The 15,294-nt window shown below is 41.0% G+C and overlaps 1 protein-coding gene across 1 annotated transcript; it reads right to left on the minus strand.

The window, feature by feature from the left end:
• Nucleotides 1-10,650: 10,650 nt before the first annotated feature.
• Nucleotides 10,651-14,967, minus strand: LOC309693070 (uncharacterized protein). Its single transcript, XM_082512046.1, has 4 exons — nt 13,419-14,967; nt 13,082-13,273; nt 12,714-12,986; nt 10,651-12,085 (listed from the first exon to the last, which is right to left on the minus strand). Exons 1-4 carry the CDS (start codon nt 13,657-13,659, stop codon nt 11,043-11,045), a joined length of 1,749 nt encoding a protein of 582 aa, XP_082368172.1. The 5' UTR covers nt 13,660-14,967; the 3' UTR covers nt 10,651-11,042.
• Between the last annotated feature and the right edge of the window lie 327 nt (nt 14,968-15,294).

Consider the following 15,294-nt stretch of genomic DNA (forward strand, 5'->3'; position numbering starts at 1 on the left):
TTCATTTGCCCATTTAATGGAGGTTTCAGCTCGGGTTCAACATATCAAAGCATTGAACCCAAATCAAAGGCGAAACAGAGGTTGTTGATTGTCTTGCTTCTACTTTTGTCAGGAAATGTGCAACCAAATCCTGGCCCTGAACTGCAATATTCCCAGACTCCTTCTGATTTTAAAATAATGTCTGGTGTCAAATATATTCATCTTAATGTGCGCAGCCTACTACCGAAGATGGACATGGTCAAAATTTGGGTTAAATCTACAGATGCAGATGTTGTTATAATTTCTGAAACTTGGTTAACTAAATCTATTACTAATGAAGACATTAACATATATGGGTACAATGTATATCGCACTGATAGGCCAAAAAAAGGAGGCGGTGTAGCTATTTATGTCAAATCAAGATTTAATGCTTCGATTGTTCTGTCCCAATCGATATGCAAACAAATAGAGTTTTTGGCCTTGAATGTAGATATTGCTAATACTTTTTCGATAACCATTGCTGGGTGTTACAGGCCCCCATCTGCTTCAAAAGAGGCATTATCTTCATTAAAGCACCTTTTGGCTAAACTAAATTATACTACTAATGGCTGGAGACTTGAACTGGGACTGGCTAAATGCAACTTCTGGTGAATTTAAAGAATTCTGCGATTCAATTAATCTTACCCAGCTAGTCTATCTTCCTACCAGGCCAAATCTTAAATGCCCTGAAAAGTCTACATTAATTGATTTGGTTTTAACAAATGTACCTCATAAATTCTCTTCACTTGGTGTTTTCTGTAATGACCTAAGTGATCACTGTGTCGTTGCTGTTTGCAGAAATGCTAAAATTCCAAAATGTAAGCCACGCATAGTGTGCAAAAGGAATCTTAAACAATTTAATGAACAGGCTTTTCATCATGATTTGTCATTAGTTAATTGGGAAAAAATCGGACTATTACCAGATGTAGAGCTAGCTTGGACATATTTTAAGGAAAGTTTTATGGGAATTGTTAATAAACATGCCCCCTTACGGAAAGTTAGAATTAAAGGTCGAGAAAATCCTTGGTTTTCGCAGACACTCGCAGATAGCATACACAAGCGTAATAGAGCATGGGACAAGGCGAGACAAACAGATACTTCCACTGATTGGTCTGTTTTCAAACAGCTTAGAAATAAATGTACTTCTCTTATTAAAAAGGCCAAATCTGAATACTTTTTGTCTGTCACCACTGAGAACCTCAATGATCCACAGAAATTTTGGAAAGTAATCAAGTCTTTTTCCGCCAATAAAATGACTCAAACCTTTCCTAAATCTGTTGTAAAAGATTCAGTCTCAATTAATGATAAAACTGAAATTTTGAATTGTTTTAATGAACACTTTCTATCAGTGGGTTCCTTGTTTGCTTCTGCAGAAACTTTTTTAACAAATACTTGCCCAGAACTCTCTATGTTTTCTGGAGACTGTTTTAACTTTGTACCTTTTAGTGTTTATGAAGTGCATAAAGCTTTAAAGGCTTTGGATCACAGAAAACCTCCTGGTCCAGACTTGATGGAACCTTATTTTTTGAAGTTGGCAGCTGATTTTATTGCAGAACCACTCTCAATTCTATTTAATTTTTCAATTAAAACCAAAGAAATTCCATCGGTTTGGAAATCAGCTTTCGTTTTGCCTTTATTGAAAGGAGGTGATCCATCGGTGTTGACTAATTATAGGCCAATATCAAATTTGTGTGTTTTATCCAAAATCCTGGAATCTCTAGTTTGTGACCAGTTGAAAGAGTTTTTGTACTCTAATGATATTGTCTCCAAATTTCAGTCAGGCTTCAGGAAGAAACACAGTACTAACACTGCCACTATGAAAGTGATAAATGATATTATTGTGGCACTTGATAAGAAATTGTACTGTGCGTCACTCTTTATTGACCTCTCAAAAGCTTTTGACACTGTTGATCATGCAGTCCTAAAAAACAGACTGCTCAGCCTTGGATTGTCAGAACATGCATTAGCGTGGTTCTCAAATTATCTGAAAAATAGAACCCAGTGCATTAAACTTGAAGGTCTTTGTTCTAAATTTGTTGCTGTCCACAAGGGGGTGCCACAGGGCTCAGTTTTGGGTCCCCTTCTGTTCCTTTTATATATCAATGACTTGGGTCAAAATGTCTCAGACACAAATTTGCATTTTTATGCTGACGACACAGTTATTTACTGTTATGGATCATCTCTTGCTCAGGCCATTGAAACTTTACAGAAAGCCTTTGTTGCTTTCCAGCATTCACTTATTCAGCTAAAATTAGTTCTCAATGCTGACAAGACTAAGCTAATGTTGTTTTCCAAGTCAAAGAAGGTCCCGGAGCCTATTCCAGTGTTGTCCACCCTTGAAGGAAATGTCATAGAGATAGTTCATGAATATAAATACCTTGGTGTCTGGATTGATGACTCCTTCACCTTTAAACCACATATAGAGAGACTAGTAAAGAAACTGAGACTTAAACTTCGTTTTTTCTTCCGTAATAAACAGTGCTTTTCTTTTGCAGTAAAAAAACGTCTTGTCACTGCAACCTTTTTATCTGTGTTAGATTATGGTGACATTCTGTATATGAACGCTTCTTCTTCATGTCTTCTAATGTTGGACACGATGTATCATGCTTCCTTGAGGTTTATTACCAATTGTAAATACCTGACCCATCACTGTGATTTGTACTTAAGAGTAAAATGGCCTTCTTTGGCCATTAGAAGACAGGGGCATTGGTACACTTTTATTTACAAAGCTATGCTTGGATTGCTGCCTCCTTATATTTGTACTTTGGTCACAAGGACAAATAGTGGTTCTTACTCCTTGCGCTCAAATGATCAGCTGCTGTTGTCTGTTCCCCTTGTCCGCACAGAGCTGGGTAAGAAAGCCTTTGTCCACTCTGCGCCTTTTTCGTGGAACATGTTACAGAAAGACTGGAAACTAACTGAATTGTTGTCTTTAAATGTTTTTAAAACTAAACTCAAAGGCCTACAGGCTGCCTCAATAATGTGTAATTGTTTTGTGTAATTTTAACTTTGTTTGTTCGTATGTATTTGTCTTGAAATGTGCTGCCTCTTGGCCAGGACTCCCTTGAAAAAGAGGTCTTTGATCTCAACGGGACATTCCTAGTTAAATAAAGGTTAAATAAAAATAAAAAAAATTCTGAACGCAGGTGAAAAAAAATGTGAGCCCACGTAAAAAAAAATTTCAGGTGTAAGTGTTGCATTTTAAGGAGAAATTTATTTTGAGCAAAGAAAAGCTAAATTTGAGTGAACAAAATTCATTGCTGCGTGCAAAAAATGTATTTCAGTGTTTGCTATTATCCATATACACCAAGCCTCTTCAAATGGTGGCCTGCAGGCCACATGCGGCCCAGAAGCAACCTCCGAGTGGCCCTGCCCATGGTCCTAGCAGAAACACAGAGAAAACAAAAATATATATGTAGAAAATACAGCATAGTGTGGACTATGAATGCAACACTCCTAGTAGCCTAGCAATATTCCACCCACAATGCACTGTGTTGTAAACATATCAAGCTATCATCGTAATGTATGATGCGACAACAGCATGTCGTTTTCAATCCACAAGCGTTAAATTGACAATGAAAACCGTCGGTTTAACCCTGCCTGGACTGACAAGTACTTATTCATTTTACCGCAAAATCCAAATGCCAAACCAATGTGTTTAATTTGCAGTGAGTGTGTTGTGGTACTTAAAGATTACAATTTACGAAGACACCACAATGACAAACACCAGACTTTCTGCAAAAACTTTCCAGAGGGATCTCAGAAGAGAGCTGCAAAAGTACGGAGTTTAATTGCATCTTACAACCAGAGCTGTACTACCATGGTGAGGTCATGTACAGCCCAAGAGAGAGCTGCAGCAGCTTCCCTTCGTGTTTGCTGGATCCTGGCAAAGAAGAAAAGACGTTACACAGATTCTGAAAGAGTGCATACTGGCCGTGGTGGATGAGGTGATAAACGACGAAAAAATTAAAGTGAGTGTGGCATCTGCTATTGAAAACGTGCCCCTGTCAGACAGTTCAAATATTCGTAGGATTGAAGTTCTGGCTTCATATGTGTTTGAAATGCTGTTAGGCTACGTTCACACAGCAGGCGAAAGCGCATCAAATCCGATTTTTTTGACCCTATGCGACCCATATCCAATCATGGTATGACAGTGTGAACGGCACAAATCCGATATTTTCAAATCCCATCTGGGTCACTTTCGTATGTGGTACTGAATCCGACACATATCTGATGTTTTAGAAGGCGACTGCTGTTTGAACGGTCATGTCGCATTAAACCCATCTTTTACGTCACTGACACAAGACAGACGCCAATTATCAGCTCCAGGAGAAGCGCCGGAGAAGACATCGCGAACGCTTCCTGGCCATCCAGTGTAGATGTCAGTGAAACTGTTGGGAAGACAACGTTGGAGAAACTTGAACATTTTATTTGTACTGTATAATCTGCAGATTCTGACAGAAATCTGCAGCTATCCTTTGAAGCACTGCTCCTCTCTAAAACAGCAATAAGGATAATTATTAGGTTAATTACATTGTTATGTAAATAACAAAATAACTTAAAGCAAAAATTGGGAAACATGAAGTCCGAAGTCTTTATATTAAGGCCATCAGTCAAACAATACTGTTTGGTCTGGGTCTAAACAGAGCGCGTTGTGTGTGACGTCTTCTTTTGCGCATGCGGGCCGCTTTGAGGGTTCACACTAGAGCACGTTTGCTGTCGCATTTTATTTGTAGTGTGAACAAGCAGACAAAAAAATCGGATTTGATCAAAAAATCGGAATTGAGCTTTAAGACCTGCAGTGTGAACGTAGCCTTGGATGACCTGGAGAAAACTGATGTAATGTCTATAGCAGTAGATGAGTCCACAGACAGAACTGATAATGCACAGTTGTGCATATATGTCCGTTTTTTTGATGGCAAATGCTTCCAAGAGGAACTGCTCGGCTTACTGCCACTAGAGGGACACACAACTGGCGAAATAATGTTTGAGAAGATTTCAGCTTTGGTCTGGATATTTGAAGCGTGTCTGTATGCTTGTGACGGATGGGGCTCCATCCATGGCAGGAAAAGTGAGTGGTTTGGCAGCGCGGTGGTTGGCTGTTGCACCTCAGATGAGAACCTTACACTGCATTGTTCATCAGACTGTGTTGTGCACGAAACTAAGCGCAGAGCTCAAAACGACAATGGACACCGTGATGGCTACAATTAATTTTATTCGCTCAGCATCAAGCCTCCAGCACCGCTTATTCCGCATGCTGCTCTCAGAAATGTCTGGTGAGCACCATGAGCTGCTACTGCACAATGATGTCAGGTGGCTGTCCAAAGGCAGGGCACTCGAGCGTTTCTGTGATCTCAAAGAGGCGATCACAGCTTTCCTCTGCAACAGCAGGCAAAAAAAAAGCAGAAACATACTTGAATCGCATAATGGACAACAGCTTCATGGCCAATGTCTGCTTTCTGACTGACATATTCAAACACATGAATGACCTCAGTGTGGGACTACGAAACAGAGGCAAAACTGTCACTGAACTTGTGGAACAGATGCGTGCATTCCAAGTCAAGTTGAACCTTTTCTAAACTGACTTGAGCGCAGGCCGGTTGCTGCATTTTCCAACACTCCGCAAATGCATCTCATCACCGACACAAATCACGGATGTGATGACTGATTTCATTGCGAGGTTGAAAGTAGGGCTGCCACGATTAGTCGACTAGTCACGATTACGTCGACGCCTAATTTAGTAGTCGACGCGTCGTTTAAATGCCGTAAAATCCTGAAAGGTGCAGGAATAACAGTAGGATTCAAGAGTGTAATAACAGACTGAAACAGAAGATGGCCGAAATGCATCTACAAGGATACCGTTAAACGCCAAAGACGAAGAAGAAGCAGTCTCCGTTATCATGGCTACTCAGCAACAGAACTCGAAAGTCTGGGAGCATTTTGACAAAACAAAAGAAAAGAAGGTCCAGTGCAAAATCTGCAAAATGGAACTTGCCTTCCATGGCAGTACGACGGCGATGCACGAGCATCTAAAAAAGAAGCACGTCGTGGCATCCGACGACGAAGTGGTACAGTCATCTTGGTAAGCTAATTGGCTAGTTAGCTGCTAACATTATCGTAAACAACAAGCTAATTATTTGTGCTGTCAGCGTTAATCTCGTTAATATGATGTTAACGCCATAACCGCATTAACGCGACAAATCCCCGTTAGCGAGTCCCGTGCAGCCCTCGCACCGCGTTGTTGAGCTAACGGGGATTTGCCGCGTTAACATCGTATTGACGAGATTAACGCTGAGACGTTACAGGACTGCTAAAAAAATACGTTCGTCTTCAGTGGACGACTTTGTCACTAAGCCAACAACATGTACACCTCGACAAGCAGATGTCCTGACTGAATCAATCTTGAACATGTTGGTGACGGACATGAGACCCCTGTCTATGGTTGATGATCAAGGTTTCAAAGAGATGATCGAGCAGTTCAACCCAGATTAAAATGCTAACTACCTACCAGGCCGATCCCACTTCACCAAATTGATGGAAAAGAAATATGATGCTACCTTTGAGAAGGTTGGTCTCTCTTTCTCTCCACTCTCTCACACCACAAACACAAAATAGCAATTTGTATTAGAATTTAATACATTTCATGATGAAATAATATTAAGAGCTTGCTGACTGAGCAACCAATAAATTAATCTTGGTTAAAGCATGTAATGGAAAGTTGTTGTTTTTTGTTTTTTACTGATATGTTGAATGTTTATTGTTTAACATACGTAACTGTATTTGATGTAAATGAATTATTCAATTGGTAAATTTAAATCTTGATGCATAAACTGACAAGCATTATTAATAATGAAAAAATATACTGTAATATATTTCACTAATGCTTACTATTGTTCCAAATCATCTCATATCTTTAGGTAAAGCAGACCCTTGGTGGTGTCAAAGGTTTCTTCACCCTGACTGCTGATATCTGGACCAGTCTTGCAACAGATTGGAAGATGAAGAGCTTCATCCTTGATACCATGCCTCTTGAGGAGAGGCATACTGGTGCCAATATAGTGACATGGATGGAAGAGGTGCTAACAAAGCTTGACATCTTGCCTGCCAAAATAAAAGCAGTAGTACATGACAGTGGTTCCAATATGGTGGCAGCAATGCGACTGCTTGAAGAAAAACATGGATGGGCCTCTATCCGCTGTGCTGGACACACACTCCAGCTCATAGTCGATACTGCTCTCAAAGAAACCACCATCAGCAGAGCACTAGGTGCTGCTAGGCAGCTAGTGGAGCACTTTAAGAGAAGCGAGCTGGCTAGTACAAGACTAAAAATGAAACGGGAGCAAATGAATGTGAAGAAAATACACTGATCCAAGATGTCAGTACAAGATGGAATAGTACATTCCACATGATAGAGAGACTCCTCGAACAGCGCTGGCCTCTCACTGCCACTCTTTCAGATCCCGAGGTAACACCAAGGGGGAAACACTACTTCAACTTGAAGCCAGAGCAGTGGGTGCTGCTTGAAGAACTGAAACAAGGTTTGGCACCTTTTGAGACTGCTACTGTTTACCTTAGTGGACAGCAGTACACAACTGTTTCAGGTCTTCCACAGGTGGTCAAAGGGCTGACACGGGCTGTACACCAAAGCCACCTGGAGACGAGCTCAGGAAAATCTTTCATTGCCAGTGCAGAAAAAGGCATAACACAGAGATGTGGGAATATATGCACTTTCTCAGCAGACAAAGAAAACCCTGTTATTCTCGCAGCTGGCTTGGACCCCAGATACAGAAAGTTGAAGTTTTTGGCTCCTGAAGATGTCATCAGAGTGCAGGGGACTGTTGAAGTGCTTGCTGTCAAAAAAGCAAACACATGAGCATCCAAAAATGCAGACAGTCAATGGTTCAGGTAGAATTGAAAAGACTGCTCTGGACAACCTCCTTGAGTCTGACACAGACAGTCAGGGTGACAATGAGGAAGAAGCATCTAAGGAGGACCAAGATGTCCAAGTTGTTAGAAGTGAAGTTCAGCTGTACTTTAAAGAAGCCACACTTTATAAAAAGGATGATCCTCTTAAATGGTGGAGCGAAAATGAGGGACGTTTCCCCACACTATCAAAGCTAGCTAAATCTTTTCTGTGCATTCCTGCAACCTCCACCCCATCGGAGCGGATCTTCTCCACAGCAGGGAACATCTACACTCAAAAGAGAGCAAGCCTTTCTGCAGAACATGTAGAAAAGCTAACTTTCCTGGCTATGAACAATAATCTCGTGTAGATTGCTATACTGACTATATAGTCCCAAAGTTCAATATAGTTGTGAGGACTGAGCACAAAATGCTATTTTGTTATATTTGTTTTCGGTTTGCTTCAAACTAGAAATTTCATTAAAAGTCTAATAAACTATTATCTTGTCTTTATTTTTAGTTTCACATACCTTAAACACTTATAGCTGTAAGCTAATGATAGGTCTAAAAGAGCAGACGCATGCTGGCGCAATAAGCTGTACGTTTTACATCCAATGGATGCACGACCTGATTAGTCGACTAATCGCAAAAATAATCGGTGACTAGTCGACTATCAAAATAATCGTTTGTGGCAGCCCTAGTTGAAAGAGAACTTTTCTGGTCGACTAGATGGACTTGCTTTACCCACAGAGGTGATGAGTTTTGCCAGAGACCCATTTAGTGTTTCAACAGAAGGCGACTCCATCAGAGCAAAGGAAGTGGTCCCTTCCACTGACGAGGGGAAGTTCATACTTGAAGTTGTTGACATGCAGTCATCCTTAGCCATGGCACAGGATCTTCGCACTAACGGACCTGCAAAGTTTTGGACTGATGTCAATACACAGCAGTTCCCTAACGTTAAGAAAGTAGCAGTCGTCATCCTCAGTATGTTTGGGTCAACGTACACGCGTGAATCAAGCTTTTCACACATGAACTCAGCAGTTCTCGCTCACTGACTGACAACACGCTTCACCACTCCATTCAGATTGCACTGACACCTTATGAGCCAAAAATTACAGAATGTGGATGTTTTTTTCTGCATCAATGAAATTTGAAAAATATGAGTGACTTTGCCAGTGTTTTTATTTCAGTGGTTTAGCTATGATTCAGGTGTGTTGACCCAAGGTCATATCTAAATCATGCAGGACACTGGCCCTTTGTCCAACACTGATATAAACAGACACTGTAGTACTTCTGTTAGTGTACATTTCCTCATTATGTTAAATCTCGAGGATTGACAGTGAGAAAGGTGGAATGCAGGGACAGCAAAGAACCTTGAACCCAAACGTCTAAGCCAGATAAACTTCAGACTTCACAGGGTAGAGCAACAGTACAACGTGAACTCCCAGACTGCAGTGACACAAACTCTCCCTAGCACATAATATCACCTTACACACACAAGACAGTGTGGGCAAAACACCAATGAAACCACTGCAGCAGTAAAGTTGATAAGCATTTTTTTCAGCCTCACCAAGCACACAGTTATGAACTAATCTGTAATCCATTCAGGGCGTTCTATCTTTCAAATTTCTGAAGAGCAACCATGGTAAAGAAAATGAAGTTAGAAATTGTCATCAGCTGAAAGAACAGGGCATGAACATTCCTCACATGGGTAGTGTTATCAGCATCCAGGAGCCATTGCGCTCTGCTAGTCCTGAAGGGGTCATTGACTCAGATCAGCTGATAGAAATAAAATGTCCAGTGCCGACCCATCCTTCGCTCACTGAGCAGCTTAGCCAGAAGTGCAGCGATATCAAACTGGTAGATGGAGATCTGCAGCTGCAGAAAACTGGCAGCAGAGGCTATTACATGGAAGTGCAACGTACAGTGCTTTGTGTGCTAGAGAGCATGTTTCATTTACAGTGCAACATAATGAGGCATCTGTAAAGGAACAAGTAAAGCCCTTAAGAGGGTTTTACTTCTCATGTTTCTTATCTCAACTTGTAGAGGATTACACAGCAGGTTTCAGTTAAATGAGAGATATTTCAAAATAATAGGCAAGCTTTAATGCACATTTGCTCATGTGACAACTATAAACGGGATAAACACTAACATGATGGCAGAGTTTGGTCTGTCTTGTGAATGAAAGGAGACATTGGAAAGAAAAGCATCTGGATACCTTTAGGTGGCTTGAAGACGTTTCACCTCATCTGAGAAGCTTCTTCGGTTCTAGGGTCAAATGGTGAAGAGCCCCAGATTACAGCCTGTGGGACTGTCCACCTGAGAGGGACAACGGACCCCCTAATGATCCTCAACCTAATCACATGAGCCAAGGTATGAAAACGAGCATGGGTCACAATCAGCCATGGTTTCGGGTGAACCCATTGTGAAACCGAGCCCCACCCTATCATTTGACTTATCAGGTCAAATGGCCCAGGATGTGAGTGGGCGCTAAGGCATCTGGGAAGGGATCTCAAAACTGGATTCTAGATGGCAGACAACCGTTGTCGTAAACCACCGCCTCTGTTCCACTGGTCGCTCCCCGTCAGTTTTAACTGCTCTTAAATTAACATAAGAAACATTTTTCACCACCAAATTCAGTTCAGTGATTGGGTCAATGGGTCGTTCAGTAGGTCGTAAAACTGGGTCTTTCATTTTGTCATTCAGTGGCAACAACAACTACATTTTAACACATGGTGGAATATAAATACCAAACTGACAACATTTACTGTTGAAAATAGTTCTGTATTTCTGTAATTTTCCAAGACAATAACAAAATGTCAAGAATGCACAACTAATTATTGTAGCTTTGAGAAAAACATTTGTTTCCACTTGAAGAGCACATTGTGGTTGAATAAAAAAAAAGCACTAATTGTTCAGTTGATTGCACTATATGTGCACTTTTTAAACACGTAACCTTTCTTCTACAAAAATATTTACATCGTGTAGAACAGAAGATAAAAACAGACCTGGAATCATTTACTCCCTCCAAATATGTACATCAAATTTCTACCTTAAAATAAAATTACATTGGGTAACGATCTTGATATCCCTGAGTTTACGCTCGTTTACAACATGCACAGTTATTCTGTATCACGGATGATATCCTCTCGTAAGTTGACTAGAGCAGCACATATCCTTAGAATCTTTCCTATTTTAGGAGCCATGCTTATGGGAACGATTTGTGAGAGTATTTTGTAGACTTTCAAACGTCTGATTGCTCGTTCAACGTGGATTCTTACATTTGCAATCCGACGCGTGTCTGTTACCTGTTCCTTAGTTAGTTGTCCACGTTTTTTTGTGAAAGAGGGTATTACTAATCCAACTTCTCTCTCAAAGAGCAAGTCTTTTAATGTTAAATCTCCACCTGTCATGACTTCATCACCAGGTTTAAGGTATGTTAACATTCCAGAGTCCATTGTGATAAATTTCTCACTACATTGACTGCCATATGCTGCAGACACAAACATGATTAGACCAGATGGTGCAACAGCAACCAAATATTTGACCGTGTTGCATGAGTAGTAATGGCTGTACGATCGCCTTCTTGAGTCCAGATTTCTGGGTTTCTGCAAAAAGGTCTCACTGCAGTCTACAATGCACGTAGTATTTGGAAAGGTCTTCTTGAAGGCTGCAGGCATAGTTGCTTTAATAGTTTCTTTTGGCAGCCATGGAATTAATGGCCGGAAAACCTCCTCCAGTTTGTCCAACCAGTGTAAGATGATCTTGCTGGCCATGCTCTGTGATATACGAAACTGGCGGCTTAGGTCACCTATTACACGGTTACTCTTTAATTTCATCAGAGTCATGAGGACTTGATCTCGCACAGGCATTGTAAATTCATTGTCGTCACATCCTTCCAGTGTCGACACAAGAATGTTAAATGTTTCCAAGGCTATCCCAGTGTACAGCAAAGCGTCTGCATCATTTTGAAGAATGAAATATGCAACTTCATCACACTGAGTCATCTTATCCTGCACTTCTTTTCTGGGAGACCTGTTGCAGTATTGGTGATCTTGTTGTGAAGGATCCTCCCACTGTGTGTGGACTGAGTGCACATGTAGCTCAGGGGGTTGTTTGGAGATGCTGGCCTGGTCTAAGATGACTGAAGGTGCCACTGCGCAGTCTGAATAACACAAAAATACAATCAGATGTGCACTCAAAAAAAAAACAACCTGTAAGCAATAAGAGAAACTGTCGAGTCGCACGTATTATATTTTTGAGGGGAATTTCTCATTCTATAATCTCTCACACACGGAAAATCAGAAACATTTTGTTTACATTTATAAGTCCCTGAAAATGTGTCAGAATTTTAGTTTTCATTTTTAAATGAAAATAAAAAAAATCACAAACTTTGGTTTGCAAAGGTTGCATTTAAATTATTTTACTTGGTTTTCATACAGTTGCAGTTGCTTTAAATACATGATAAAATAACTGCCTCTAATAACTCATTAGCATGTTCTTTATAAACCCAAACCTGAGACTTTCACAGCCATTGGGGCTAATGTCTATGGGACAAATAAATGAAGACATAGTTCTGTCAGCATGCGGCTGGTCTTAATTACTAACCATGGGCCTAAACTTTCTTTAAAATTAAGAATTAGCTGCTAATAACCTGCTAACATCCAACCTAACACACTTGTTACTATAACCAGCTAGTGCCGACTAACGCCATTCACCATAGCCTACTATTTAGGAGAATTAGAATTGCATGATTAAAATGTGAAACGTGGACACACCACATTTACACTCACCAGGTAAAGATTCTGTGTCTTTGTTTGTGTTGCTGGAAGCTGTCTGACTCCCAGTGGTCTGAGTGAGCTTTCTTCTTTTCTTAGGTGGGGGCCGATCATAGCCCAGACAATGCTGAGTTGCTGCTACTACCTCTGCCTCCACTTGTCCAACACAACTCTTGCCCACAGCCTCCATCACGTGGTGATTATGGTGTTGGTCTTCTATCGTGTCCATCTCTGGCAGCTCTTGTGCGCAGGCCTTACCCTCAGACTCTGCTGCTTCATTACCAAAGCCTGTGAGACACAATGAGTGCAAACATATGAGGTAAATGTTCACCAGAAGTCCAATGAAAAGTGCATGAATCGTCAAAAAGCTATATGCTGATTACCGGACAGTGAGAGAATTTTCTCTATCTTTGAAGTGGGGGGTTTGTATTTTCCTCCGACTGCTGCTCTTTGTTGTTTTCGTTGCATTCGCCGACGGTGCCGGTCCAAGCTTGAAGCAGGGATTTCAGAGTGCCCCATGCGTAGCGTTGGAACCCAGTCAGGATTAGTTTCATCCATTTCATAGGCTGGTTTGCCTGCAATAATGCCAAATAATTAGCAACTCTATAAATAGAACGTCGTTCTGCGAAAATAGTCATTCGTTGTTCTAATTTGCTATGACCTCGGAGCGCATCGAAAATAAAACCATTAGGCTATAAAGAGTACTTATTTAGAACTTACCCGAATGAAAATGTCTGGAACACACCAGCAGATATCTGGGGATGGCAGAGAATTGGATATCCGCTCGTCCCACAGCTGCTATCCATGCTAGACGCCTTCTTTTGGTAACATCCGATACATGAGCTCCCTCATTTTGCTTCCAGGCGGGGAAAGAATGAAAAGAAAGCCCATTTTCAAGCTTATTTCCTTGTCGGTCATGCGATCGAACATTACAGAAGACCACACAGCAAGTACGAACCATGGCTGATGTTATTCGTGTGCTTTAGCTTCTCTCAATTGTTAGCACTTTGTTTGGCCTACACAAATGGCGCCTCAACCAAAACTCCTATCCACGCCCCCTCCCGCGACGTCACGCTCAAAGCCCTATAAAATGAATGGAGCAAACATAGGGGCTGTCTCGTACGTACTTGGCGTACTTGCGTTCACGTGTACTCGTGATACGTCATCAGTCGGAGACCAAGTACTGTTCCAAGAACGCGAAAAATTCCCGGATGTGTTCTCGATTCTCTTCGGAGGGTGTTTGAGTCTAAGGCTTCCAGCCACGCTAGTTTCCGATCCTCCTTCCGAGGCATAGCGTGCAGTGGGTATGGCGCTGGGCACGGACAGGCCTTTCGAAGTTGTTGATGCTCTAAGCAAAATATTTCTAACGCGTTTTTCAGTTTTCTTGAATTACTAGGGCAGCCGATAACAGCACACCTTGAACACGATATCATCCTCGAATAGGTAAAGCCGCTAATTACAGCACAAAATAACCGAATGTGTTGTTAGCAACAAGTGAATGCTAGCTCTCGCTTTGAGTAACCGGAAGTATTAAAGTGAACGGCGGAAGTACTGAAATCTGTGGATTTAAGAAAGCCATTGCCAAAGTGAATAATGCGGAGGCCAATTAAAAATCTGACGGAGCCCACCAAAACTAAAGCTTTATTTATTCAAAACAAATGTAAATGTTCCCAAAGATACTTATTTCAAGCCACAGATTTGACTCACATGTCCTGAATGTGCAGAAAGTTTTGAACATAAGCAGAGACATCCCAGACATAACCCCAGCTAGAAGTATCTCGCCTCCCTTACAGCTGGAAATGGAAAGGATGTCATAAAAAGCTCCTGGAGGTGTAACGTGTTGGTGGTCTAATACTTCTGTTTCAAATTGTGCACGTGTACGTATATCTAACATCTTCAGAGTTCATCTTACGCCATAATGTACCAGAAATGGAAGTCAGGTTACTAAAAATGACTTTTCTGCTGCTTTCACAAACCTACTGTATACCCAGACCCAGCCCCTTGGGAGGCACTGCAGTTCATTACTAATTAATTAAACGTGAATTGTAATTGGTTGTTTAAATTCAAGATACGGTCAAATAGTCAGTTTTCCAAGTGCTGCAACCAGCTGCTCTCTTACTGCATCACGTATTTGGAGTCAGTGCTTTAAATTTGCATGTAAATATGTGTCAGATATGTGCAACTGACAAAACACCATGTTATCACACAGAGCAAATCTGCATTGTGTTTTATTTCTTGTTAAGAAATGCTGATTGTATTTTTTTAAATAAAAGAATCTGTAAATGAAGTAATAACCGCATCGGTTCTGTTTATTCTGCTGTTTAGTTTAAGTACCCTTTTCAGTGTTCATTCATTATGGGTAAAGTGCGCCATCTTGTGTACAGTCATGTGCAGTTCTATTTGAAAATGAACATTAGAAGGGATCGTTTATGCTCATTGGATCGGGGTTGGGCTTTTTTAGTGATCGGTTAAACAAAACTGAAGTGTCTGTGTGGACCAAAATTTTTAGGTAGATCATTGACTGATGTGTACAGTTGCGAGGTACCAAATTATGTTTATTGGAAAGGGGAACTTTCAACCATTTGCATTTGTGCTC

The sequence above is a fragment of the Aulonocara stuartgranti genome (genome assembly GCF_965226115.1).
Source record: "Aulonocara stuartgranti genome assembly, chromosome: 3".
Lineage (NCBI taxonomy): Eukaryota > Metazoa > Chordata > Actinopteri > Cichliformes > Cichlidae > Aulonocara > Aulonocara stuartgranti.

Bases quoted from the DNA above. Each gene is read 5' to 3' on its own strand.
- LOC309693070 (XM_082512046.1), bottom strand. From the start codon at position 13,659: ATGGTTCGTACTTGCTGTGTGGTCTTCTGTAATGTTCGATCGCATGAC. The intron at 12,987-13,081 runs GTAATCAGCATA...TGTGTCTCACAG, and splicing joins GAAAATTCTCTCACTGTCCG to GCTTTGGTAATGAAGCAGCA. The intron at 12,086-12,713 runs GTGAGTGTAAAT...TGTGTTATTCAG, and splicing joins AGACACAGAATCTTTACCTG to ACTGCGCAGTGGCACCTTCA.